The sequence below is a fragment of the Osmia lignaria genome, chromosome 8 (assembly GCF_051020975.1).
Source record: "Osmia lignaria lignaria isolate PbOS001 chromosome 8, iyOsmLign1, whole genome shotgun sequence".
Taxonomy (NCBI): Eukaryota; Metazoa; Arthropoda; class Insecta; order Hymenoptera; family Megachilidae; genus Osmia; species Osmia lignaria.
In genome coordinates, this window is record NC_135039.1 from 15,039,196 (window position 1) to 15,065,613 (window position 26,418).

At 34.8% G+C, this 26,418-nt stretch overlaps 6 protein-coding genes across 9 annotated transcripts; 3 read left to right on the forward strand and 3 right to left on the reverse strand.

Annotated features, from left to right (window-relative positions):
* Positions 1-408: 408 nt before the first annotated feature.
* On the reverse strand, positions 409-2,494 carry LOC117606550 (TWiK family of potassium channels protein 7). Its single transcript, XM_034329115.2, has one exon. It carries the CDS (start codon positions 2,340-2,342, stop codon positions 1,317-1,319), a length of 1,026 nt encoding a protein of 341 aa, XP_034185006.1. The 5' UTR covers positions 2,343-2,494; the 3' UTR covers positions 409-1,316.
* A 339-nt stretch (positions 2,495-2,833) lies between these two features.
* On the forward strand, positions 2,834-7,766 carry LOC117606552 (carbonic anhydrase 6). 3 transcript variants are annotated; one of them, XM_076689850.1, is made up of 7 exons: positions 2,834-3,145; positions 5,727-5,774; positions 5,934-6,089; positions 6,307-6,530; positions 6,704-6,937; positions 7,234-7,505; positions 7,642-7,766. In XM_076689850.1, exons 1-6 carry the CDS (start codon positions 3,100-3,102, stop codon positions 7,249-7,251), a joined length of 726 nt encoding a protein of 241 aa, XP_076545965.1. In that variant the 5' UTR covers positions 2,834-3,099; the 3' UTR covers positions 7,252-7,505; positions 7,642-7,766. The 3 variants fall into 3 exon arrangements, with proteins under 3 accessions (XP_076545965.1, XP_076545963.1, XP_076545964.1); XM_076689848.1 differs by having other exon boundaries at positions 2,837-3,145; positions 7,178-7,505; XM_076689849.1 differs by lacking the exon at positions 2,834-3,145 and adding an exon at positions 3,797-4,155 and having other exon boundaries at positions 7,178-7,505.
* Kal1 (anosmin-1 Kallmann syndrome 1) lies at positions 7,722-16,128 on the reverse strand. The gene is made up of 8 exons (XM_034329108.2): positions 15,987-16,128; positions 13,174-13,298; positions 11,855-12,047; positions 11,401-11,730; positions 8,883-9,079; positions 8,462-8,606; positions 8,141-8,358; positions 7,722-7,958 (listed from the first exon to the last, which is right to left on the reverse strand). The coding sequence occupies exons 1-8, from the start codon at positions 16,126-16,128 to the stop codon at positions 7,722-7,724; spliced, it is 1,587 nt and encodes a 528-aa protein (XP_034184999.2).
* On the forward strand, positions 8,948-11,407 carry LOC117606549 (uncharacterized). The gene is made up of 6 exons (XM_034329114.2): positions 8,948-9,088; positions 9,185-10,321; positions 10,426-10,522; positions 10,587-10,691; positions 10,863-11,018; positions 11,100-11,407. Exons 2-6 carry the CDS (start codon positions 9,546-9,548, stop codon positions 11,148-11,150), a joined length of 1,185 nt encoding a protein of 394 aa, XP_034185005.1. The 5' UTR covers positions 8,948-9,088; positions 9,185-9,545; the 3' UTR covers positions 11,151-11,407.
* Positions 16,129-18,991: 2,863 nt separating the features above from the next.
* On the forward strand, positions 18,992-23,884 carry btn (buttonless). Of its 2 annotated transcripts, XM_034329136.2 has the most exons (5): positions 18,992-20,921; positions 21,154-21,429; positions 21,657-21,940; positions 23,440-23,600; positions 23,765-23,884. In XM_034329136.2, exons 2-5 carry the CDS (start codon positions 21,155-21,157, stop codon positions 23,852-23,854), a joined length of 810 nt encoding a protein of 269 aa, XP_034185027.1. In that variant the 5' UTR covers positions 18,992-20,921; position 21,154; the 3' UTR covers positions 23,855-23,884. The 2 variants fall into 2 exon arrangements, with proteins under 2 accessions (XP_034185027.1, XP_034185028.1); XM_034329137.2 differs by lacking the exon at positions 18,992-20,921 and having other exon boundaries at positions 21,099-21,429.
* On the reverse strand, positions 23,775-24,990 carry LOC117606567 (MKI67 FHA domain-interacting nucleolar phosphoprotein-like). Its single transcript, XM_034329138.2, has 4 exons — positions 24,779-24,990; positions 24,474-24,695; positions 24,308-24,416; positions 23,775-24,248 (listed from the first exon to the last, which is right to left on the reverse strand). The coding sequence occupies exons 1-4, from the start codon at positions 24,914-24,916 to the stop codon at positions 24,004-24,006; spliced, it is 714 nt and encodes a 237-aa protein (XP_034185029.1). The 5' UTR covers positions 24,917-24,990; the 3' UTR covers positions 23,775-24,003.
* Between the last annotated feature and the right edge of the window lie 1,428 nt (positions 24,991-26,418).

Here is a 26,418-nt window from a genome sequence, read left to right on the forward strand (position 1 = left end):
TCAATGGTGCTACAAAATATTCTTCTTCTAACACAGCAGCATTTTTTAAAATTTCTTTTCTAGATGCGTTAGGTTCTACGTGATCTTCTCGCAAAGGAACAGATTCTTTTTCAGATGGACTATACATAGGTTCAACTTTTTCGTCGATTTCTGCGATACGTAAATCTTCTGTAAACTTAATTGCACCTTCTAAAATAGAAAAACTGTCTTCGTGGTTAAAGTTAAGCAAAGACAATTGTTCCAATTTATTTATTGTATTTTGATTTATAACTGGCGCAGATGTATCAGCCTCTACTTGTTCTTTGATAGGACTTGACGCACAATAACGACGAGAACACGTGTTTAGAGCCCTTAATGAAAAAGCACAAGTTTTTAGCCTCCGAATATATCGAATAAATTCCATTTAGAAAGAACTATTTGTAATTCTCAATATTGTTATTCTTTAAATCATTAAATCTGCAACCAGTAATTATTTTCAACAACCTTTCATATTATAACTCTTAATTCTGTTATATATAATGTTTTGAGGCCACACGATCTTACGTGCTAATGTTAATTTTTCATCTAGTGATATATCGTAAACTTAGGAATATAGTATATAATATTATATCCCTAGATCTGGTGCAGAGGGAGCTGCCTTCCATTTTATGACTCCATTTTCCCTAAAGAAGTAGATTTGCTTTCAATTTTGCGCGGGAGAATCTAGAGAGAACTTTTATCTTCACAAGTAAAAAATGTGAATAAATAATGCAAATGATAGAATACTTCTCCCTCTACACTTCCTTAAGTAAAAGAAGCCTCAGTCATTTGATTTTGAATCAGCGCATTCCTCTTTGGTCTTTATCGAACCAATTTAAAGGGATTCCATGGTTAACTTAAATTGAGAAACGGTGATGGATGAATTGAAAGTTCCATCGTCAAATTAAATTGGAAATGGTGATGAATAAATTTGAAGAGATTCCATGGTCAAATTAAATTAGGAAATGGTGATCGAAACGTTGAATTGGAAATAAATTGAAAAGAAATTGAAACCATGAATTCCCATATAGGACAAATTCATTTCGTGGCATTATATGATCTACTGATGTAATTGTTTCCAGCTCACTCAGATTCATCTTATAACAATTAAAATATTTTTAATTATATTTGTAATGAATATTTAACCGAAGAACTGTAGAAATATAACGTGATTCTTAATCTAATCGATCTACAAATAATACATGTTTTTCAATATAGAAAGGGTAGCCGTATCGATTGATAATTTTGTATACAGAACTTCCTGTGTAATTTTATTAAAAATATTTTATTGAGTATCTTTACTTAGTATCCGATATATGCGATCTACAACAAGTCTCCAGCTGATAATGCGCAGCATCGACGATCTGTATAAACTGCTCTTTCAATTCCCTAGCCTTCACATAAACGTCCTCTTTCATCAGATCGTAGCACATGGCGATCAATCCCATCCCCAGCAGCACATAAACAAAATTAATTATCAACTTAGTCTGACTGTCGGCAGTCAGATCACCGTGGGTCCAACCAGGCACCAGATCCCCCATGCCAATTTTGCAGAGGGAGGTGACGCAGAAGTAGGCACTGTCCAGGTAGTCCCAACCTTCCCACTCGGCAAATATGATGGATCCAATGAGTACGTAGCCAAAAATGACCCACAGACAAGCGGTCGAGGGTACAGTGATCCTTTGGCCAGGCTTCCTTTTGCCGGTACACTCGTGGAGCCAGGTGTACAACCAGCGGAATGTCTGCGCCAGCACTTTGCCCATGTTCAGGAAGTACAGTACGTACAAAGGTATTCCCATAACTGCGTAGATGACTGTCACTGCCTTCCCCCATGGAGTCTGAGGCACCAGGGTGCCATAACCAATCATGGTGAACACAGACAGGCAGAACATCATGGCGGCAGGGAAGGACCATAGATCAGATGGTTTTAGACCACTGCAGTTCTCTTTTCCATAATTACCAGTGAAGTTGTCCTGGTAACGACGGAGGATCTGATTAGACACCGTGAAGAACGTTGTCTTATCGAATATGTTCACGGTTTGATTGCTGGCCGTGCTTAACCATAACTCGTCGGCATATTGTTTCCTGATCGAGTCCCGAGAGCAGACCGCGGATGGAATCTGGGCTTGAGATTCGATGGAGGTGAAACCAAAGGCTCCTATTATGGCGTAACCGACCACAAGTCCGCCAACGCCGACCTGGGTGCACATAAATGCGACCAACTTCCGGCAACAGTCTTTGATCCGTTCCCTAGGATCTGGATCGGTCGACGTAGAATTCGAATCCCGGCTCCTCAACGAGGATCTGATCGGGAAACGCGTCATTTTATTTTCTACACGAGATTATATTATCGGGCAACAATACTCAGAAACTACACGTTGGCTGACACTAAATGACTTTCGTCCCGCTTTTCTATTTCTGTACGAAGGCGCCGCTTCATGTTACATGCTCTCTCTATACTTTTCTCCTTCCCTCCTTCCTCCGATGTTTCGCTCTCTTCGAAGGCGTACCTTAGCGCTTCTAGCTACGATAATGTTGGCGTAACGGAGGCCTGGTTATGAAATTTGAATTTTTTTAATTAGGCATCGGTATTTAATTACTAATTATAGTAATAATTTTTTGGAAAAATAATTTTGATTATTTAACGAAAGCTTAGGGGAAACTTAATTATATTCATTTTTAATTATTTCAAATAATTGTAATTATAATCTTTTGAAATAATTGAAAAATCGCATATTTTACATTTTAATTTTATTAACAGCATTGTTTGAATATTTGAAGATCCTTTTGGATATTTAAATATTAATTATGAAATCATATTTTTTGTTTTGTTACTAGCACAAGAATCAATGACTGGTGAATCTCAAAATTTGATTAGGCAACATGTCATTATTCAACTTGTTCTACTTCTATATTCTATATTCTACTTCTATATTTGCACCAATGAATAGATAGTAAAAGCAGCGTCTATTAATTCAACAGCAGCATCGGGCAAACCCGATGTTCCTGAGAAATTTCTGAGGAAGGTCAGTTCACTGCAAGTTGTCGTCTACGTTGTATCAGTCAAAACCGATCTTTAGGATGGGCTTGCAATATTTTATATTTTTATTCACATTCTTTTATTCAGGTAAATTTTATTATATTGATAATTAAATTTTCAATTTTTCATCTATTTTGAATTTTAATAAATAATTTTATGTGAAAAAAATAAAGGATGTGAATTTAGTTGCCGATTTAATAATAATCAAAGTTGAAAGTTTTACAAATTTATTAATTATTGTGATTTTTAAGAGAAGGAGTTTGTTTTGTGTTCAAATTTGTGCTTTTGAATTTTGTGCATTCTTTCCGTTTTATTTTTGTTATTTGTCCTCTCATTATTAAAACAAAGAAATCGATATTCTTGGTATGTAAGTGATGAAATATTTTGTATATATTCGACAACATAATTTTTTCAATTAATATTTCAATATTTTATTCAATTTTGTCAGTTTTATTAAAGGGTTGTACTTAATTAGAAGGTTGAAAAAAGACACGTATCTTCAGACATTTTTTCGGAGAAAAAAAATAAAAGAAAATAACAATGTTCATCTTAAAAGTTGCAGAAAGTGGTGATGGTCAATAAAGAGGGCGTCAGACTGAACATAATTTACACTAACATTTTTTTTTACAGAGTTACATTACACTTAAAAATTGTTTTATTTAAAAAACTATAGGAATTAACATTCTAAATAATCAAGATCTCATGTTAATGAAAAAATAATGATTTTGAAAATTTTTGTATTTCTTATATTGGAATCATTTATCTTTGGAAATTGACATTCATTATGAAATAATCTAATAATACAAAATTTGCAGTCTGATATTTGATTTATTTTTAATGCAGATGGGGGGTTAATTGATGGGCGCGCTCGCGCACGTACAGTAACCACCACAATGGTGTACACGATGCATAAAGTAAATCTCGTTGTAGTAGGGCCTCGTGTAATCTCGAGGCTATCCAGATAGATTAACGACACGTACATCAGTTGTATGTCCATCGTCATCACGTACGTGTCATCGGGTCATCCTAAGCACTGACAGTTCCAGGTAGCATTTTAACAATGAAGAGTTTATGCATAATTGTCGTTACTGTCATAGGTAAGGAAGGAAGCAAAATTTTGTAGAATCGAACTAATTCAAGTCATTTCATTACCGTTCAATCATTTTCATTTCTAATATAATAATGAAAGGGATTAAAAAAATGTTATTATAGATAAGAATTTTAATAAATGTATTATCTTCTAAATTTTAATATATAAAGAATAATAGAATAGATAAAAAATGTTATGCTATAGGAAGATAGAAGAATTTTTCTTTTTGCATATAATTCAAGTTCTCTAACTCCTCCATTTGAAAATTAACCCTCCAATGACGGACCATGGGGAGAACCCCAATTTTAATATCCTTTCGAATTTCATATTACTTTCATTTTCTAAATTTTACTCTTCTAAATAAAACTCTTTCGTTTAAAAATTACATATTTAATTTTATATTAATATCCTTGAATACATTTTATAAGTTTGGGTAATGATTGACCCAGGTCCTTCATTCGAGGGTTAATGGATCTTCTAAAGGTTTCACTAGTCATTTTAATCAAACTTGAAACTTCAAATTGATGTCTTACGAGTGTTATTTTGCGGTATATTTATCTTATCAAATCGTATCAATCACGTTTCGAAACCTTCCAATATAAGAATTAATTGTTTACCCTTTGAATTTGTCATCGCATTTTTTTGTAAATAACTCTGTTAACAATGTGCCGAAATTCCTGAGAAATATAGATTAACAACAAACCCTGCTTAATAACCGGAAGCGTGCATTGTGCTCATTAAATTTCGTCGGAATTGTTCATCGGCCGGCGGCAATTTAAAAGCAACGGCATTCTTTTGATGCTCGATTGTAACAATTAAAAATTTATCAAACCATTATAAAAATTTTTTAGAATTTTGTTTCTTATCGTGAAAACGAAGATTCTGAAAATTTCTACATTCTCTATATCGCTGTTTTCTCTGAGGAAATTTGATGTATATTCCTTAAGTCAGAAATTTCATGATAAAAATGTATGAGTTCATATGATGATTCATTCAAATTATGAAGAAAGATCCAATAAATAATAAGATAAAAAGATTTCATTTATATAGTTGCAACAGGTCGTGGATTTCGCTAACAATTTTTCTGTAATCACTTATATCCATTGCACTTCCTATTTCTATATTTTCTTATCTTCTTATCATGTTTACATATACCAGTGCACATTTTTTCACAATTGCCCTATAAGGCTCAAGTACATCGCCGTGTACTTTTGGTTAAGAGTACTATAATTATAGTATGGTTACTCCCCTTTGCCTCGTACAATTCGATGTACAGTAGGATGTGGTACGCTAATAGTTTGTTCCATTTACTCAATCATTGGTTTCCGGACTTTCGTTTGCGTATCGAAGAAATCACGTTTCATAGTTGCCCACCATTCAACCGTAACTATATAAATTTAACAATGATTATTAATGATTTATTAATAATTGATCAGTCACGTTTGTAACGTGACGAATGCGATTGCAATATTTTCCTTCCGGAATTTTCCCACCCACAAGAACGATGTGGTACGACAAAATTATTTTTATGATTTCATTTAAACAGAATTTTTAATTAAAAGACTCATTTCGTTTCAGGTTTATATACAGCAACTGGAGCTGACTGGAGTTATTCGGGTGAACATGGTAATCATTTGTTGGTATTGTTACCCCATATGGGTAATTGGTTCCTATGGGAATTCAAGTGCCATCCACATATGGATGATGTGACAGTCAACGTGTATTAACAAAAATGACACTAAATATTATTGCCAAATTTATTATTAAGTTTCTGTGTTTTTTAAGGTCCAAAACATTGGCCAGGCTTATGCACGACAGGAAAGAAACAATCGCCAATTAACATTGTCACTGAAGATGCTGTAAAAACGGATCTCGGTGAACTGAAATTTATAAAGTACAGTTTTGCTTTTGCTGGGGACGTCACCAATAATGGTCATTCTGGTATGTGAAGAAAAATCAAATATTATTAATTAGAAAAGTGGAAGTTTTTTATTTGAAACTGAGTGGGTATTTTTATGGGTGTTTTTATTTACAGTATTAATTTTTAAACAAATTTTAAAAAATTTCAAAAAATGTCCCTTGCATTCCTTTAGTTTCAAGTGCCTCGTATCAAATGATTTTTTTAGAAACATTCTTTTCTCTTTGATTTGTATTATAGTAAAAATACAAATACGTCCTGCACCTATTCGTTTGGAAGGAGCAAACCTTCCAAACTCGTACATTTTGGAAGAAATGCATTTTCATTGGCCTGCTGAGCACACTGTAGATGTGAATCGTGATGTCTTAGAGGTACATTTTGTGCACTATAGCAATAAGTATCACAATACTAGTATGGCAGCACAATATGATAAGGGTATTGCTGTGGTTGCTAGTTTATTCAAGGTACGTCAATTATTTCTTTAAAAAAAACTTCTGCCAGAAACAAATTTTATTATTCAGGGTGGACCATTTAAATTGGAACACCTTGTATATTCATAATTAATTAAAGTGTCACCTTTTAATTGCCTGCACACCTGCAGGCTATCCTTACCATAATGAAGTATATTTCATTTCAGTTGAGCATCGAAGACAATATGGACATAATGCCAGTTATAAATTTAACGGAATTAGTTTCAAAAGATGTGGGTAAAAGCACAAGAATAAAGGGGACTATGGTATTACCATCCTGGTTCTTACCAAAGGACCACACTACCTATTATCATTATGATGGCTCCTTAACCACTCCAGGATGTCAGGAATCTGTAATGTGGTTCATTTTATCTGAGAAACTATCGATCTCAGAGGCACAGGTAAATTTCACAATAAAGCAATTTTTTGAAAAGCTAAGAATTCTAAACTTTTTCGAAAGAATTTTATTTTAGATTTTCATATGGATTCACTTTCATTATGAATCTAATATTAAAAACCACTTTTAACATTAATATTTTCTGCTTCCTCTATATCGCCATTTTCCTTAGGGAAGCTAGATTTGATCGCGAGTGTACTTACTTGCAAAAGGGTTGTAAAATGTTTGTTTAATTTTTTTATAGTTAAATGTTTTTAAGAATGTTGGAACGGAAAATGGCACGTTATGCTTCAATTATAGACCAACTCAGCCTCTTGAAGGGAGAACAGTGTACCATCATCTGGAGGGGTATTCTGCAGCATCCACCCTCCCATCTAATTTACTCTTGACTTGTCTCAGTTTATTATTATGTAAACTGTTGCACTCAAAATAATAGAAATATTTAATTGAGTACAATTGTGATCAGTCTTGTTGTGTTTATTGAATGAAGTGACTCAAATATAGGGTGTTCGAAAACGAATGGTTCAAAAATTTAAAAGGACACCGTAGATCTACTTTATGTTAGACGAACAGTAAGTACTGTTCAGCTGTTAATTTAATTGTTTAAATTTTAAATCTAAAGATCAAACCACCAATTTTGAATCACTTTGTACTTTAAAAATAAACCTACAGATTCCAAATTAAGAGCATTTCACTTTTTTATTACAGTTTTTACGATGTACATCTTTTTTTGAGTCAACCTGTACATTTGCACTTCAAGCACCTGAACGAATCATCGCATACTCACGTTATATCAGTGATAGACCAGTAAAATACCGTTTACTTCTCAACGATTTATTCTTACACTCTTTTATTTTATCCTTCGAATATTTCTTCTCCTTCTGATCATACTCCTTCTGACAACCGGTAGCAAAGAACTCGATGCTGGTGCCATGTTTGTCACTGCTTTCGTCGTCGAAGATGTTCCGTACGTTCACGTTGTACGTACACTCGCTTCGGAGTCGCCATATGTCCAAATGTGGTGTCTATAGGGAAAATAACAAATTAAAGATGTCCTTTTATATCTTCTAATCACTACTAGTGCTGCCAGTAACGAGGTTTATTTTTCCCGCGCTTTGTACAGGGCGTTTCAAAAATGATGGTCAGAGGGGGAGAATAAAATGGAGAATAAAAATAATTTTAAAAACATTTCAAAATTCAACGATACCTGGACAACTTTCCACGAAACCTTCTTCCGATGGGCTGCATGGTTTTCCTGCGAGGACGAACAGGACTCCTCCCTCCAGGATACGTTGTATGCCTTAACATCACGGTTCGTTGGCCAAACCAGACGTACCTTGACCTCTTCGCAGTGGCAGGTCATACGTCGCACATGAAGGCCGGTTTGATATCGCTCACACCTGCGAGAACGTCTCCCCACGTTGGCTTCAATGAAAGGGCACTTCTTCGTTTGTTATCCTGATCATTAAGCTTGGCAGAGATATCAGAGTAGCAGATCGAAGAACAGTGGGCTCGAGTTTCATCTTACCGTATGCCATGTAGTCGGTGCTGTTGAAGACTTTCGAAGCTTTACGCGATGTCAATCGACGACTTCCGTACAGGGCGACCGCTTGGACCTGAAGAAAGTACTGACACTTCAGTTCCAAGTTCTTCAGTTCGTAGCAAGTCTTGTCCTGAAAGGGTAATCATTAGGAAAATTTATTAGAAATTATAATTACAGTAAGATATTAAAAAGAAATATAAAGGAGGAAATGTCCCCCTAACTGCCATAATTTATTCATTAGACCAAAGGTATATGGCGGGAGGCTCCTTCCCTTCGCTTAACCAAAAGAGACCTCGTTGCCCCGATGTGTACGCCTCGTGAACGTTAAAAATTAAACTATTTTCAAATATTTTATATCAATTTCAGAAAGAAAGTGAATTTTTAACATTCTAAGGATGAAACTCACCTTCAAGACCGTCCTGTGATAAACGAGAATGGAATCGTTGGTCGGACCGTGTACAAGGCGGCTCCAAAATACTTTGTAGAATGTTATCGGCACGTCCGAGGCTGGCTTAACCCATCTGAGAGTAATTCGCAATTTTCCACCGACCAACCTTGCATCGGACAAAGTTAAATTCTGCGGTTCTTTAGGGTTCCTTGGTTCTGGAAATGGTAAGTGCTTGAAATTCCTCTTCAAACGGAATATCAAATGATTCGATAATTCTCCGTAATTAGTTCGATTTTCAAGATAATTTGCTACCTCTACAGCTGTTTTGATTGGAGAACTATGATTAAAGGACCATATATCAAACTGCGACCGCACTGACCAATAATTATACTGAAAGGAAAGTTTAAATTGATGCATATCTTTAATGCAACAGACTATGGTGCTGCCAGTGGAAATAAGAAATTGACAAACAGATGGTTGTGGAGCGATAAGCAGTACTTCCTGACAATCCGTCTCTGACTTAAAAAATTTATTAAATTCTTTTAAATAAACAAAGTGTATCTTACATGATAAAATTAATTATCATTAAATTCAAAGTAAATTTATTTTATAAAATCATTAATTATCATAGAAATTGAAAATTGAAAATTTTTATCTTTCATCAAATTCTACCTGAAAAACATGAATTTTTTAACTCTAAGTCGCCTAAACGCATTCATAAACATAATCTCTGGGAACATGTTACCAGTAACCAGCAAGAAAACAAATCTACCCATTAATTTAAAGATCTATTGGGTGATAGTGTGGATGATACAGCTGTCATACTTAACAGCCTGCATTCTCGGGATCCACTACGTGCCTACAGAGAACTCTCTGAAGGATAGCACTGTAGCAATGGCGGTCACAGTGGAAGCCATTACACTAAGTGTTTATATGAACAGTCGTAAAAACCTTCTACGACAATTAATCGAGCAACTGAATGAGACCTTGAAGGAAGGCGATGAGATGCTAAGAACCATCACAATGGAAACAGTGAAGCCATTGCAGAAGGTATTGAAGATGTACACTATTGGCAGCATCGGTTCTGTTAATATTTGGATACTTCTGCAGTTCGTTAAAATGACCCGGAAAGAATTCTATTACGTGGATTATAGGGTGCCTGCTGTATTTTCTGCAGAGCCATTTTCGGTCAACGTGTTCTTAGCAGGTGGAATGTTGGTGTGTATGGGTAGCACGTACGCCATTGCTAAAAAAGTTAGTCTCGATCTTTATATGATACACTTGGTTCGGTTGATGACAGCACAGTACAAGTATCTGAGGATCAGATTCGCAATGATTCTTCGACATAACCTAAAAAATGTGGAGGATGATGTTTGGCAGAGCGTGTCTTGGGAGGAGGAGCAGAAGGTTAAGCAGGAGATGAGGATGCTGACTTGTCATTACGAAAGTATAATTAAGTAAATATGGTTTGTGGATTGAAATTATCAGTTATTCCTGTTAGATCTGGGACAGTATTATGGAATTAACAGAAATTATGGTGGTACTTGTACAATTATTGTAGAATGGCTACCATACTGAAGAAGGTCCTAGCACCTAACATCGGAGTTCTTTATATAAACAATGTTTTTCGGTTCTCTTTCCTAAGCATTATGTTAATGGTACATATAATATATTTCACTTTTTCCACTTACAAGCTCTGTTTATAAAGAATTATATTTTCAGGCTTCTGCGACAGAAATGGAAAAATATCTGATCATGTCGTACTCAATTGGTGCATTGATTCAACTGTACATGTTGTGCTTCTCGATTCAAGAATTATTCGAAGCGGTAAGGTGTCTTCGACAATCTAGCCAAATTTTTCTTAAAAATATTCTTATCGCAGTAATTATAATCCCTGTGGCTCGGGGATCAGAATACGGCCACGGTAACCCCTGCCTGTCGTAAGAGGCGACTAATAGGGGAATTTAATATAGATAATTATTTTTTTTTCTTAATTAGAGTATAGCAGTGGCTGACGATGCATTCTATGAGAAATGGTGCGTTTATGACACCTCCTTACTACACGCAACAGCCATTATGACTTTCGGCAGCAAATTAGAATGCAAATTGTCCAGTGTACGAAGCATTGACCTAACCTTACCAACCTTCATGTCGGTAAGACTGAAACTGGTTTATACATAACAGTTACACGTATTCATTTCACGCGTTATGTAATTAATTGACCGAACATTTTAGATTCTGAATCAAGCATACTCGGTATGTTTATTGTTCTTAAAAGCAAGGTAAGGTTAGAACGGTCTAATAACAATGAAACTGTGTTTCAATTGAAATATAGTGATGTATATCTACAAGTAAATATTACTTCAGAATTTTATTAAGTAATGCTCTTTATGGAAAAATATTATCTATAAAACCTATCCTAACTAAGCGTCTACTAGTGGCGCCCTCTATCTCTAACTTTAGGGTGCCATATGTGTTCCCAACAGTAGCCATATGTCTAACCACTGATTCAATTATGGAGTTCATTATAACTTACCTCTAGTTTTGAAAGGCCTCGATGGTTGAGAATACCCCCGGGATCCATTTTCATTAATAGCCGCTATACGAAATTGATACCAATGTCCAGTTTTCAATCGTTCACGAAGGGTTGCATGGGACTTTGTCGAAACGTGTCGAACCGTCCAGGAACTCAATCTGGATTCCAGATACCTTGGTCCAAGTAGATGTCGTTCTTCCACCAAGTACCTAATATTCTTATCTAAAGACGACGAATTAAGGCATTGTCCTTTAGAGTTGTGCCAAGTTAAAAGAACCAAGTTGTTCTTTTGCTGTCTGATTTGGAGATTCTCTGGAATTGGAGGTAGATCTGGAAACAATAATTTATAAATTATTGTTGATATGAATTTGTCAATATTTCGATCAATTAAAGAATCGAGGCAAAATAAACTTATAGGGTTTAAATCCGAAATGGTGAACAATTCCGCACACACCAGTTCTATTGTCTAAGCCAAGGGGGTGCATACAAGTGACACCGCAATCGTGTCTGCAGCATTTTGCTAGGTCTGGACAACGGGAATCGTCGGTGCATGCCACTAAGCAAACAGCTTCGAAGAGTGACATGGACGCCTTATCAGGGCAGTAACCAGGTTTCGTGTAATTGGATGCCAAGCAATTCTCCATGCACTGAAACAGAGTAAAGAACAAGTGATATCTTGGTAGGCACAATTGAAGAATTTTCAGGGAAACCAGTTAATGGTACTACCAATATAGCAATTTAGGAAGTTGTCCTTATTAGTCGGAGGTAAAGGGGTGCGAATGATACTTAGAGGTGCCTTTTATCGTACTATATTATAGCTGGTCAATGGCCTGAACGATGCGATCACGAGGGTAGAGCTACATTGTAGTTACATTGCTCGTAAAAAGTAGGCCAATAAGTAAGCAAACCAGTTCCTTCGACCGTTCGAATGATGTATACCCCCATTGCAGCAGCGGGGCGGCAGAATATACGCCAGCATGCTAAAGGAGGATTTCCTCAGGGTCCAAAGTAGGGTGGCTCTCTTACTCCGTAAATCTGTCGATCTTACAAGCTTTGCATTTCGATCAGATCACCATCTCTGTCCAATATATCTTTTTTTCTTCATTTTTTAATACCGTTCAAATGAATTCTGAAAGTTTTTCTTCGAAGCTCGGTTTATCGATTTTATATTTTAACGAAATTTATGAAAATGAGAACATACGGTTTGGAAGATAAATTCGATTTTATTGAAATTAGAATTGAAATTAAAGTTCATTCAAGATACGTTTCTTCGAATATAGTTAGCAGCCAATTGGCGATAGTTGGAGCATTTGCTCTTGCTTTTTCACAGTACACTCGCGTGTCCGTTTCTGCGACTGGAAGTGCTCAACAACGCACTTCATTTAATATTGCACTCGATTTTACGATGTTCTTGCGTGCTACTCATACACGAAACGACAATGTTTCGCCGACAGCGAAATGATGAAGAGACTGAGATTGCGATCAAATTTATGCAACATATCGTCCCACCATGCAACCAAAAAACAACTTGTACAACATTTATTTCTTTTACATTAGCAAACGTGACAGGACAAAATGCAAATATATCAATTCATCCGTTCTAATTGGTTCTTCCAACTTCGTTATTGAACAAAGGAAAAATATAAAATAAGGAGTATTAGACATTAAAGTATTTAAAATGGAGAAAGCCCGAATTTTAATTTAATCTTGTGTTTCATCTTATTTTCATTTTCTGAATTTTAAAAATATTCTAATGTTATTAGTTGTACTTACTTTTTCCGGATAATTACTACCGCAATAAGCGTCGCATCTAGCTACTCTGATGGAATCGTATTCTTCAATGTACTTTGTCCACGAGGCAAGACATCCTGGTAAAAGCAACCACCAAAGCCACCATTCTGTAAAAAACACATGGCGATATTGAATGACACTGTGGTACAAATTTAAACCTCCGGGAGAACAAAACGCCATGACTTTAAAACGGATTATGTTACCGTTCACTAAGAAAAGTAATGATAATAAAATAAAAGGGGTGTGCAATCATTACCATTATCAACTTTGTAAGTACATTCTAAAATGTAAAGATACAAAACAGAGAAGGGTAGTAGAAATAGATATTGAAGAAAATAAAAATAATTTAAATACTTTTCAAAAGATTTTCTTTTTTCAATTTAAAAGAAAAATAGATAGTGAGCTTGTTGCAACTATATTTATTAAAAGGTAGTTTTCAAAGAATCTTTACCAAGCAAAGGGTAATTCAATAGTACATGTACCCCATAGATTCTCAACTTTTCATGATTTGTGGCTCCCTTTCAAGTTTCACATGTTTCTATAACCCCCATCAATCATAGTTGTCTGAGGAAAAAAGAAACCAAGAAATAAACATTAAAAATTGCATTTATTATTTTAAAAATACAAAATGGATTTTCTTGATTGATTTTTGGGCTGTACCACCCTTGAAGTGTTGTATGACCCCATTGGGGGAGGGGGTTAGTTGAGAAACACTGACGTAACTGTTTTAAATGCAACAGTGTCACCAGACCAAGAGTAATTAACCTTTAACACATATTGAAATCCACTGAGAACCTGTGTAACACGGATCAGACGCATAAATTAGTGAGATCTCTATGGTTTCACGGTAGTAGCAGGCCACATGTGGCGAAAATGCCATACGTTCGTGGTAACCCGGTCCCTGATCACGTAGTCGTCGAACGATATGCGTGATTAACACGCTAAACTTCTCTTCGTGGCTTTTGCTTCACTCACGTTGCACTTGGTGCGTGTTTAGTGGCGAAATCTGAGTTGTCCAAGTCGAAACATTGCTCTGTTTACACGAAATGTCTCGTTGGACCGATGAATAACTTTCGACTCCATCACAGCTCTCCTACATTAACTCTCAATATATCATTTACTTAAATAATTCCATCAATATTATCCAATTTATAATTAAATACTTGAATTCGTCATATTTATAAATGTCTTAATTTTTGAACCTGACTATCGAGCACCTTAATGAATTCGTTTGAGCAACACAAGGACCTTCAATCAGTGAAATTCGCTGAGGAAGTAGGCAAGAGGTATTTTACAAAAACCGGTTCAATTATCGTGTGGCCTTTACCGTGGTTTGTAATGGCACGACGATAAGAAATTAAATGGATTCCCGGTGCTTCTGAAATGCTTCTGTTTTATGTACCTCTTTATGATCGTTTCCCGTTACTTCGATATTAAAGCATCTTTCTTTTTTTTTTTTCCTTTTCAATGCTTTGTTGGAGATCTACTATATAAACTTCGATACTAAAATATTAGTATTTTTTTAAATGGTCAGGGTGGCTTAACCCTTTGAGGTTGTGCTGCTGATCAATATCATGGGCCATCGATGACTCATGTAGTCTTAAAAGGTATTGATGATTATTAAACATTGATACTGAACAAGAAGATGATATTGAAGTATCAGCTACAAATTAATATCGATGACAATGTGTTTTGTATTCACAGCAGGCCATTGGCCATCTGAAACTTGTTCTCCCATTTATTACAATGTAACTGCACATCATCCTTTAAATTGCATATGTATCATTCTATCAAAAAATGATTCATTTCGTGATAATTCGATCTTCAATAATGTTGTTTAACAATAACGATAATTGTTATTCTTTTTGAAACTATATAAAAAATGAAAATATGAAATGCAAAATTAAATTAAAATTGGGGCTCTCTCCGTGGTCCGCCATTCCAGGGTTGAGTCATTATCGAAAGATATTGTCATTATTTATTTGCCATAATAATTAAAAATTAAACAATTGTACCCATCAATAATATATAAATATATGCCCCAACAAAAAGGAATAAATGTCCGATAAATTCCAAGGGGCAGGATATACGTCCCTCATACTCATAAGATTAACCATAATTGTTTTTAAGAGATGTTTATCGAAATTTATAGAATCTAATAAACATCTAATGAAAACAAGAAAATTGCAAACTTTCCAATTGCAAGAATTGAAACCTGCTTTCACATAAACCGGAAAGCATACCTTTATCGAAAACAAAAAGAGCTGATTGAAATTAAAGTGGCATGTTAATACCGGTCAACCAAAGTGATTAAGTACTAAGAATTTATTTCTTAATAACACATTAATTTTCAACCAAATTTATATACGAAATAAGAAGAAGGTTCTAAAAAGTAAAAAATTGAAAAATTTAATAAAACAAAATGAAAATATTTAAAATTTATATTATTGTTAATAACTTGCTCACAAAGATATGAAAAAATCAGGGTAACAATAGTATCTCTGATTGAAAAAAGAATAAGAAAACGATTTTAGGGATGGTTTCACCCCCATGATTTCACCCTCAAGTTTTATATTATTGTATTCCTCTTATCTGAAATATCATACTTTCTTAAACATTTTCAAAAGTGTCCAATTGCATTACTAACTAAAAAAAATTATAAATTATTCATATATAAAAAGATCGTGTTAAAGTATATGTTAATTTTTTCAGAAAGTCGACTTACACTGGTATTAAAAATTTCACTTTTTATGGCCACGATCATTTTGCTTCTTGTACAGAGCGTCTATACATACTTTTGAGGACTGCTGGCAACGAGCGATGAACGCGTGATTTCACGGTGTAACAGGAGCCAACGGGTAGAGTCATCGGGGGTGGCGAAGGACTTCCGTATGTTAGAAGAGGCGGCAAGCACCGCCGGAAGCGGCCGTATCCCATCGGACGGAACGTCTTGACAAAGTAAGCGGAAGGATCTCTTCGTGTGCGATCGTGCCGCGCAACGAAGCAACTAAACCGGAGACGAAGCCGATCGCGGCGAACCGTTCGAACTGAGATCGGGCTTATACTTTCCTCTCTTGCTTCCCTGGCACTTCTCCTACTACGCCGACCCACGCCATTCGTTTCCACCACCCTGCTACCACCCATCGCAATGATCGAATCATTAACTTCGGAAAGGGTCCTGCCACTGATGGATACCAGCCTCCTTCCTTCAGGCTCGATGTCTCTTCTGATTTCCTTCGTTTACTTCTTATTGCTTTCCACAGAATTTCGACCAACTTTGATCGATCGATTGACCGAACATTGAATCACTTTAATTACTCTTCTACAGGATAACCTGCAACAATCTTGCACCGAATACATCATTGGTATTCCTGTTTCGAAACGGTTCATCATTTTCATTGGTGTAATTAAATATTAATTACAGGAAGTTTCAATTTTTTTTCTTAATTGATATAAAAGGGTAATTGATAGTTTTGTAGAAAAAAAAAGGGTTACTCAGGGTTATTAAATTTCTTCATTTTATTATATTTGTTAAATATTCATTTTCTTAATATTTATTTTTTTTTACCTTGGTCAAATGCCAATTAATATGCCAGTTAATACACAGTTTCAATAATTATGTAAAGTGTGCTAGTGATTGATTTTTGTTTTATATGCTTTAAAATAGATATAAACAAAATTATTCATTGATATTTCAGTCAGAAAGAATTCAATGGCTCTTTGTTAATTCTATTAAAATATACAAATTGTTTGTCATAAATATTAATCCAGAAAACTGTTAAAAACATTAATTACCACCTATTAAACCGGGTTGACAGCAGGTACGCCATAATCATACCGCGCTCTGCTTCATTTTCTTTATAATCTTGTTACCCTTGATTTTACTGGATTCTACTGATTAAATTAACAGTAGAACTACCCGCGTTCGATGCATGCTAACTTTTTAATTGAAAATGAAAATTTAAAATATGAAACCTGAAACCTGTCATTTTGATCAATTTAACAGGTTAGCTTTAATTAACTTATTAAGTTGTCACTGAAAAGTATCATGCTTATTCCTTTTTTCCAGCGATCAATATATTTGCTTTTTAATGGTCCAAAATAAGTATTGACTTATTTCCAAGGAAGTTAATTTTGAACATTCTGAATCAGTCTATGGTTATTCTTGTCTGAATCACTATTTCTATTTATGCTTGTATCTGTACACATCACGGCGGTAACTCGATTTGATTTCTGTCGATTTTATAATTTTATTCAATTATCGCTTAATTAAAATAAAGAAACATTTTTAAAAAGTAGTCCTAGAAAGACCCTGAGGAGTCTTGTACATAGATACCATAATCATTCAGTCCTTGTATTATTTCTTAATTAAAACCATTTCTTCAATTTAATTTTTCCATTTAAAAAAATAAAATCTTTGAAATGCCTCCACTTCCGGTGATAACAAATACATCATCGACGCTCCATTCGACACCATTTAATTTTCCTCTATCTAATACAATTTTCATGTTACACATTGTACAGAACATCAAAGGTGAATAAATAATAAATAATAAAAGATGGTCCGAATAGTTGTCGAGGGTCGATGAATGTATTTGTATCTACGCGTTCGTTGCGAATCCTTCGAGGAGGCCTGCCACGCAGGTATTGCAACCTGTGTGGCATGAGAACGGGGCCTTCTCTTCTCACATAATGAACGACTTCGAAGAACGGTAGTGGCATTGACCTGAATCTATTAGGGCTTTGGTTTGGCGGTATTATAACTGCCCGTGAATCAATCCCTTACTTAGCAACATTCGCGGACCACACGAAACTCGGTATGGTTCATTATGCCGGGTCCTTGTTTCTATCGAGGAACTTTACTCCTTCCTCGCGATGACTCGACCGTTCTACGAACAATATATACACAGATAACGAAAAAGTATTCGAACAAGACGAAACAGGTTCACAATTAAAATATTAGGTTACCCCATATCGTATAACGAATTTTAAATATAATCATTTTTATATGTTTTTGTGTCTCATCAAATCGGGTTAGACTTTCTACCTTTCGAAATCTGTCATTTGATATGCAACAACCTGATAATTCTGACATGAAACAAAGGAGGTATAATGCTCTTTGTTTGTTTTTTTTTTATTTTTTTTTTTTTTTATTTTAAGGTATCGTATGTTTATGCGATGGAACACTGCAAACTGACCATTCAACCAATTACTTTAATAACACTTTCCGCGAAAAGAAAGCTGTTACACGATAAAGACGTTAATTAACTGTTCCCAGGCTTGTATTTCGGACTAAATAACGATTGACTGTCGGGACTTAATTGAACGTCGAAACGTAATGACAGACAACGTACGATAATCGCTTGTACTTCTGTCTACGGGATAATCATACACCTGATGATATTGTATATAAGCTTTAACTACACATAATAACGACATAACGTACGATAACGTGGTAAACGGCTTTCGACGTACCACGCCAGGACTCTGGATTCTGGAATAAATTAACGATGAAAATAATTACGACATAGTTTATGTTATATTATTAAATATGTAAGCAAACAAAAGAGACTAAGATAAATGCTTCCTATTAGATTCTGGATAGAGATACGTGCAATCTTCGTTGCGCAACCTCTCATTTTAGGTTTCTTCTTTTCATTCGTTATTTTATGCCTACATTTTATAACGTAATATTTTTATAGCATGTTTGTTCAATATAAGGAAAATTATTATCAGCTATTATGCAAAGTTGTGCTGCTTTTATTAAATTTTAATTCTGAAAAATTGAAGACAGTTTTTATAGGAAATTATGGAAAATCTGTTGCAGGTCTTTTGTTGTACGTATTTTAAGGTATACGAAGGTATTTTTTAATTAATGAAATGGCGTAACTGCACCTGTCTCACGATTAGGGTGCCCTCTCAGGGAGAGCCATTTTCAGGCAGCTCCAGCTCTGCCATTTTGTTCAGAAAAGAAAATTCAAAAATATTTTTGTGTAGCTTAAGAGGTATAACAGATTTTTGCGATAGAAAATAATAAAGGATAGCTTTGGTTTTTCTTATGCAATAAAACATTGAATTTCTAAAGAAGATTTTTGCAAATTTATTTTATCTTTTATATTAATAATTCTTACATTTGCAATGAATACAAATTATTTAATGCCATCTGCTTTTTAAATTTCACAATTATTATCAATAATTGTAATTAAGGGACACTGTGTATACTTGATGTGGGTGTCGATGTCTCAGTTTCGACCCAGTAACATCGCATGAGAATTCTTCGTGGTTAATGAGAAATCCAGGCGATAACTACGGATTTATATCGAACAGAAGTTCACTCTGTGATAACCGAACCTTCTTATGGGAACTTTATCATGGAATATAAAGTCGTGAGTATTGCAAGGTGATGATGAACATGGGAAAGAACGTAATTAAAATTCATTTGTTGCTGTATACTTTTTTTTAAATTGTTAATTCAAAATGCTTTTCTTAATATCTAAAAGTAGCATCTTCTACGTAGGATGACACGTACCGTGACTGATCACTTGCAAATGATTAAGCTGCACTTGCAAGGGTGTCAAGTAACGAAAACAAGGAATGGAGGGAGTTTTCAGACCACCATAGGGAAAGAGGGATTATTTTAACGTCGGTCCCGTCCTCGTAGACAGCTTGGCACCAGCGTTCAGCACTCTCTCATGTTTCACGGAACTCCGTTTCCTGTCAAGTGGAGGTTCGAGGTGCACAAACCGACCAGCTCCTCCCCTGACCCGATACAAATGACGCGAAAGAAGAAACTAAACAATGTTGATGATTAATGAACGACCCCCGGGAAGAGGATCCTCGACTTGAGAAACAGGAGCAACAACGTTCATTTTCACAGTCGCCATTTTTTCCTCAGTGTTTTCTTAGCTGGCACTTGGATTGATTTATATACATAAGTATTGACAAGGTAATGGCTGAGGTGTTATGAAATTCTAATGACCAGGAATGAATCAATAGAGGGGGTGGAATATAAGCCATCGTCTTATGATAAATATGAACATTTTTATAAAATACTTAGGGTACAAAAAAAATATTAATAATTTTTGTATTTTCATTTATACAGAAGATTCCAAAGAATTATGTTCTTCTTTTCTTTTTTCAAAATAGAATTATTCTATAATTTTTATTTATTTTTAGAGTTGCCATCATTTGCGTATTGTAGGAGTACCATTTAAAAAAAAAATGTAAAGTTTAGGAGACATGAGCAATATAAAAAAATGGCTCCCGCCCAATGTAAACCATGCTTCGCAAACACTGACCACTCATTTCTTTCATGTAGATCCAGATCAGCTCGGATTGGTTAAACCTAGGAGAATTTATGAGAACATTTGTCAGTCCTTCCAGCCCTACTCCAACTCCAAGATCTTGTGTTCTCCAACCGCATCTATCCAACGCTTCCTCCAGTTCATCGCGGTACGATCATATGTGCCTGTTTGACATTTCTAAGTTGCCGCTAAGGCTATTCACAAGAAGTGCGTGATAGTGTATTATTAGTGATGTAATGTAATTATTGGTAATAGAGGTGTAGGTGCAAAACAGTTTTTACACCTGCAAACTTTAATTCCGAATATTAATCGTTAATTAAAAATATTAGTTGTTAACCTTTCAACAACGAAGTCTGAGTATTTGTATAATAATATTTTTGGACATTTTTAGTAACAGTGTTCAGTATCAAATTTATGAATAATCAGGTAAGGAGGGAGTTGAATGTAATTAAATTCCTGGTTATTTAAATTCAAATTTTAATAGGTTCTCGATATTAATATTCAGATTAAAGTTATTAAATCTGTGTCTATGAATATTATGAATTATGAAAGAACCTTCTCTTCCTATTCTTTGATTAACTTCTTACATTTTTTATCAAAGTATCTTGCAACATTTTGACACTTGATGATACTAATAAATTTTTCTTATTCGAGACAGGATGTCTTGGTTCGAAGACACAGAATCATCGAATCAACGATCATCTGAAAATATTTTGGGAACTTCGCCAACCTCCTCGATATTACCTTCTCATCAAAATTCTTATTTTGCTGGAAATTGGGACTCCTCGTGGAATCTTAAATGTCCTTGGAATAATTTTTCAAATTCTTGCAATTCTACACCTCTGATCAACCCTTTGAATGAACCTAATTTGACACCATCTTGCACGGGAAACTTTCAGTATGGCGACAGTAATCGAAACTATAAAATATACAGGTATAATAATAAAATTTAAAGGAAAAAACACTTTATATTGTGATTACTATTTTTACATAACAACAGAAACTATATTTTTATTTACTGTGCAATAATTATTTAACCCCCGGACGGCGCGGCGGACCATGGAGAGAGTCCCAATTCTAATTTCATTTTCTAAATTTTACACTGTTCTATGAACCGTGATACTCTTTCGTTTAACTTATATCTCTTCTTTTAATAACTAGATTGGAGCAGTGTTCGCACCAAAATGGCGAATGTAATATAATCGAACGATCAACGGATAAAATGGACTTTGATTCGTCCGAGCAGTCTCTGAATTTCATTTGCGAAAAGACTCAAGATCGTCAAATTACCACGACGACTACCACCACAGTGTTTCGTGCTTGGGAAATTCCATCTTTCCAAGATGCTGAAGGAAAAACTGAAAACGAAATTAAGTGTTGTTCTTGGCAGGATCCAATAAACGATTCCTTCGAAAAAGAAGCGTGTTCCATGGAAAGAGAACATGGTATGTCAATCTTTTTTAACCCATCTAAATAATATGGCTAACAAGAAATATTCGAAATTTTGCAAAAATTAGTTCAAATGATTTTAATAACAAAATAATTTTTTGTTTCGATAATAGAATAATCCTAAGGGTGAAAACACCCCATTAACAGAATTTTAAGCAGATGAAAGTCCTTGATGAGATCTGATCATTTCTTTAAAATTGATGAATTTTTATATAATTTCAAATAGATCATCTTTTCGAACACCTTGCAATTTTGTATGCTGTTACGTCGGTAATTGTAATGGGTACGTTTATGTCTTCACCGTCGCCAATGTGGCTATAACAGAGTCAGTGTAGTCTAAATGTTTATCAAGTGCATAACTGCATTATTCCCATTTCGTATTCTCTAGTACAAAATAGATGATGACTTTGCTACATATGAGTTATATAACCCAAATGAGAATTACTTTGTTTTTCAAAATTTCAATTAAAAAAAAAAATGAAGTGGACATTAAAATTGTGTGAAAAAGCAGCTGACTTAATTGACGTCAGTCTGCAAGCGGAGATGAGATAGCGGCACGGAAGCAAGGCTAAGGGCTCCACTACCGATCCAACCACGTTTTATACATCATCGCAGATGATCCTGTGACTCGAGCAACCTACATTATGCGAGCGGCACGTTTATTAACCGACGCGGATACTGCTTGGCAATGACGCATCGAATGCTCGACCATTTTCATCTGACCGCCGGTCTGCGAATAAAAAGCTGACACCGGTTTAAAATCTCACCGCGTTGTTCCTTAAAGTGCTAGAGTGCAAGAAGTCGGTATACATAATAAGTAGGGTGGACAGATGTCTAAAGCGACCAACTAAACATTTGAAAATATATTATAAATCAAACAGCAGAAATATTTTAATTGTTGCTTAGGTATTTCAGTTTCAGAAAATTTGAGAATATATAAAAAAAATATTAATTTTATGGTATGTGCCTAATTTGTAATGCAGCCCAGTTAGTAGCATCCTCAGTCAAGAAAATTTAATTTCTTTAGAATTTAAATTATGGTAATTTAATTTTATTAATATCTTCAGTTAATATCTTCAAATCTAATTTTTTTTTATGGAATTATGTACCTTGTTATATATCAATGGAAGCGTTTTTTAATTCTCTATAAAAAAGTATTAATGCACCTGGGTTAAAAATTGATTAGTTTAAAAGATATCTTGGGGAGAGACCACTGGGCTCTCTCCCTGTCTCTCCCTAAAATATCTTTTGAACTAGTCAATTTTCAGCCCAAGTGTCTTAATAGTTTTTTGTAAAGAATAAAAGGATGCTTCGATTGGCATAAAAGAAGTATTCATTTTCAATAAAATTTGTGAATACAGGAGATTTCATATTAGGTTCTTCCTATGATGGCGGGGGATCGTCCCACTACCCTTCTTCTTAATCAAGAAAAGTCTAAACTATATTCGAATACACATAGAACACTTACTAATGTCTTGAAAATTTTATGTTTCAGAGACGAGTAAAAGATTGGTCGGTGATAAGCCTCGTAAAGAAAGAACAGCGTTTACAAAGCAACAAGTTCGACACCTTGAATGTGAATTCGCACACAGCAATTATCTTACGCGTTTACGTCGTTATGAAATTGCAGTTGCATTGGATTTAACAGAACGGCAGGTACGAAAAATTACTATGTTTTTTGTGAATTGAAATTGACACGTATATGTATTTGTAACAATATTTTATTTTTCTTAATATTCTTACAACAGGATACATCATGGCAAATAATGACATTGCAACTATAATTCATGTTAATTACAGAATATTTTATATTTTGATAGGTAAAGGTGTGGTTTCAAAATAGGCGAATGAAGTGGAAGAGGACCAAAGCTGGATTAGGAAATGGATCAGAAAAGCTCAATGTTTCTTGATACATAGCTTTCTTCAATTTTTATTATTTTATAAAAATGTAACTGTAAATAGGGTATTACATAAAACCATATAGCTAGTAGTAATTAAATACATTCACTTCTTCAGTTCTTGCTTAATAAAAAACGTAATACTAAAATTTATGCATTAATTACGACTTTGTATCATCCACTGGTGTAAATTTTAGATCAAAACCTTTCCCTTTCAATTTTCTTTCTAAGTTAGATAATTTATCCTTTGTGCTTTGTACAAAACTTGAATGTTTTGTGTGGTCAATATCTTTGTTCCTTATTTCAGTTACACTAGATCTATTTCTTAGTTTAGGATAAGTCTCCTCTGTCCATGGTTTACCAGCAAAATAGCGAATGTGCTGTTTCTCAGGTGGTATGTATGTAGCTGAAAAGTATTAAAACAATTAAGAGACTTGTTTGAAGCAACATTATTTTATATAATACCTTTTAATAATCTGCCACACATAAGGTAATTATTCATTGTTTCAGCAGCTATCTTTGCAACATCTGGATGCATGAATTCCACATACCCATAACCACGGCTTCTACCAGTCTGAAAAACACACATTAATTATTATACAGGTACATGATATTTAAAAAATACACTTACATTTCTCGACCGAGTAACTCGTACTCTGGTTACTTGTCCAAACTGTTTGAAATACTCTGTCATTTGTTCTTCGTAGAAACCATGCGGTATATGACCCAGGTATACGATTCCTCTTGTACTTTTCCTTTCACGAACTTTTTTCTCCTTTACAGGTACAAATACCTTACGTTTTTTGATTATTTTTCGACTTGAGAGCAGCTTCGGTTTTTCCGCATTCCTCTTCTATAATCAAAAATATAAATTTCATTTAAGATTGTATATCAAAATATAGTAGTGTACGAGTTAGGTTAGGTTTATCGACGAACCTCAAAAACTTTTTTAACATTCTGTATCGCTTTAGATACTGTTGATTCCTCTTCTCCATCTGATGATTTACGTATAACTTTTATAGCTTTTTTAATTGGTGGAATTCTAATTGCATTGGATCGTTTTTTAATCTTCATTTTGAACAAATTTATTACACCATTCAAAAACACATGATAAATATGAAAGGTTAGTTTGGAAGAGTTATGTATGTAGTATAATTGGACTGCCAGTAGATGGCAATATATGTACGATCCGTCGAGTTCCTGCGGTATTTGTTAATTCCGGCGATACTTCCGGCAGTCACTAGAGACATTATCCGTAATACCAGTACTTAATGTCTCCCACGTTCCTGTTTTCCTATCCATTTTAATATAGGGATATGAATGTACTTGACCCAATTTTAACTACCCTGTGTTTAAGGGTAGACGCCCTATCCTCCTATCTTCCTTCCCAGAACTATGTTTCCCAGGACACAGCTTGAAGTGGTGAATAAACAGTAGGAAGCAATAAGTATTGACCCGGCATTAGTGAGTAATAAATAATGAGAAATAAGCAATAAGTATTGAGAAATAGAATTCAAGGTACTCTGTAATTTAGTACTCAGGCGTCTCAGTACTTGGTACTCTGTATTTTAGTACTTGGGCGTCTTGGTACTCGGTACTCTGTATTTTAGTACTTGGGTACCTTGGTACCTTAGTCCCTTCGTACTTCATCTGTTACCATTCTATCAAATCACCTGCAATTTCTCTATATCTATACAGCAAACAAATCTCGTTAACTGCATCCAACAGTGCCAAATTTATTTTTCTTCCACCATGTAATAATGTTGTACCAATGTTCGGAATAACTACTATTACTCACGTCTGACTCTCATAAATTAATGAATGTGCCGGTCTTCGCCAATGTCTCTCTATTTACCTTATCAGCTGACACCTGTGTCTGAACGAAACATTCAACGAAAGGGGTGGGAGGAAGGTGTCGCGAGGGAACACGAGGGCGCAAAGTCGTTGCGCACGCATCTTTGAATGAATGCGATTTTGAAGTAGCTTCAGTAGCTCGCTCGCAGTTCTTGGGATTGGTACAGTTGCGATCGCAATCCCCTGCAATTGAGCGCGGTTCTTTTGTGCAATAAAATTGAACGATCTCGCGGGTTGTTCGCGAAACGGAAGCGTCCATAAACGGGAAATCGGTTTCTGTATACAAAGACCAATTCGTATTGTCCTCCTATGAATAAATGGTAACGAATGAATGGAGAGTAATGCGCGGTGATTTTATAAGATACAATTTCAACGCTCTTTGGCGCCGTGACGCGTTTCCGGAATTTTGCTGGTGAACTAGATGATCGGACTCTTGAAAGTAATTTGTGAAAAGTATTTAATTGCTCCAGTGAAAATGGATGTTGGTTGCAAGAGGTATTGAAGTTTTTAAGATAATTATTTTTAATTATTATTTTACAGGCAATTACTTTTAATTATTATTAGTTTTTAATCGAAGTCATTTTTAATTTAGCAATTGAATAAACAACTTTTTACACATAATTTAATACTGTTCAAAGGGATTATTTTATCGACTTTAAAATGATTTTTAATTACTTTTACAAATTGCAGAAAATTATTCTTTTTTATTAGTTTCAATCCTT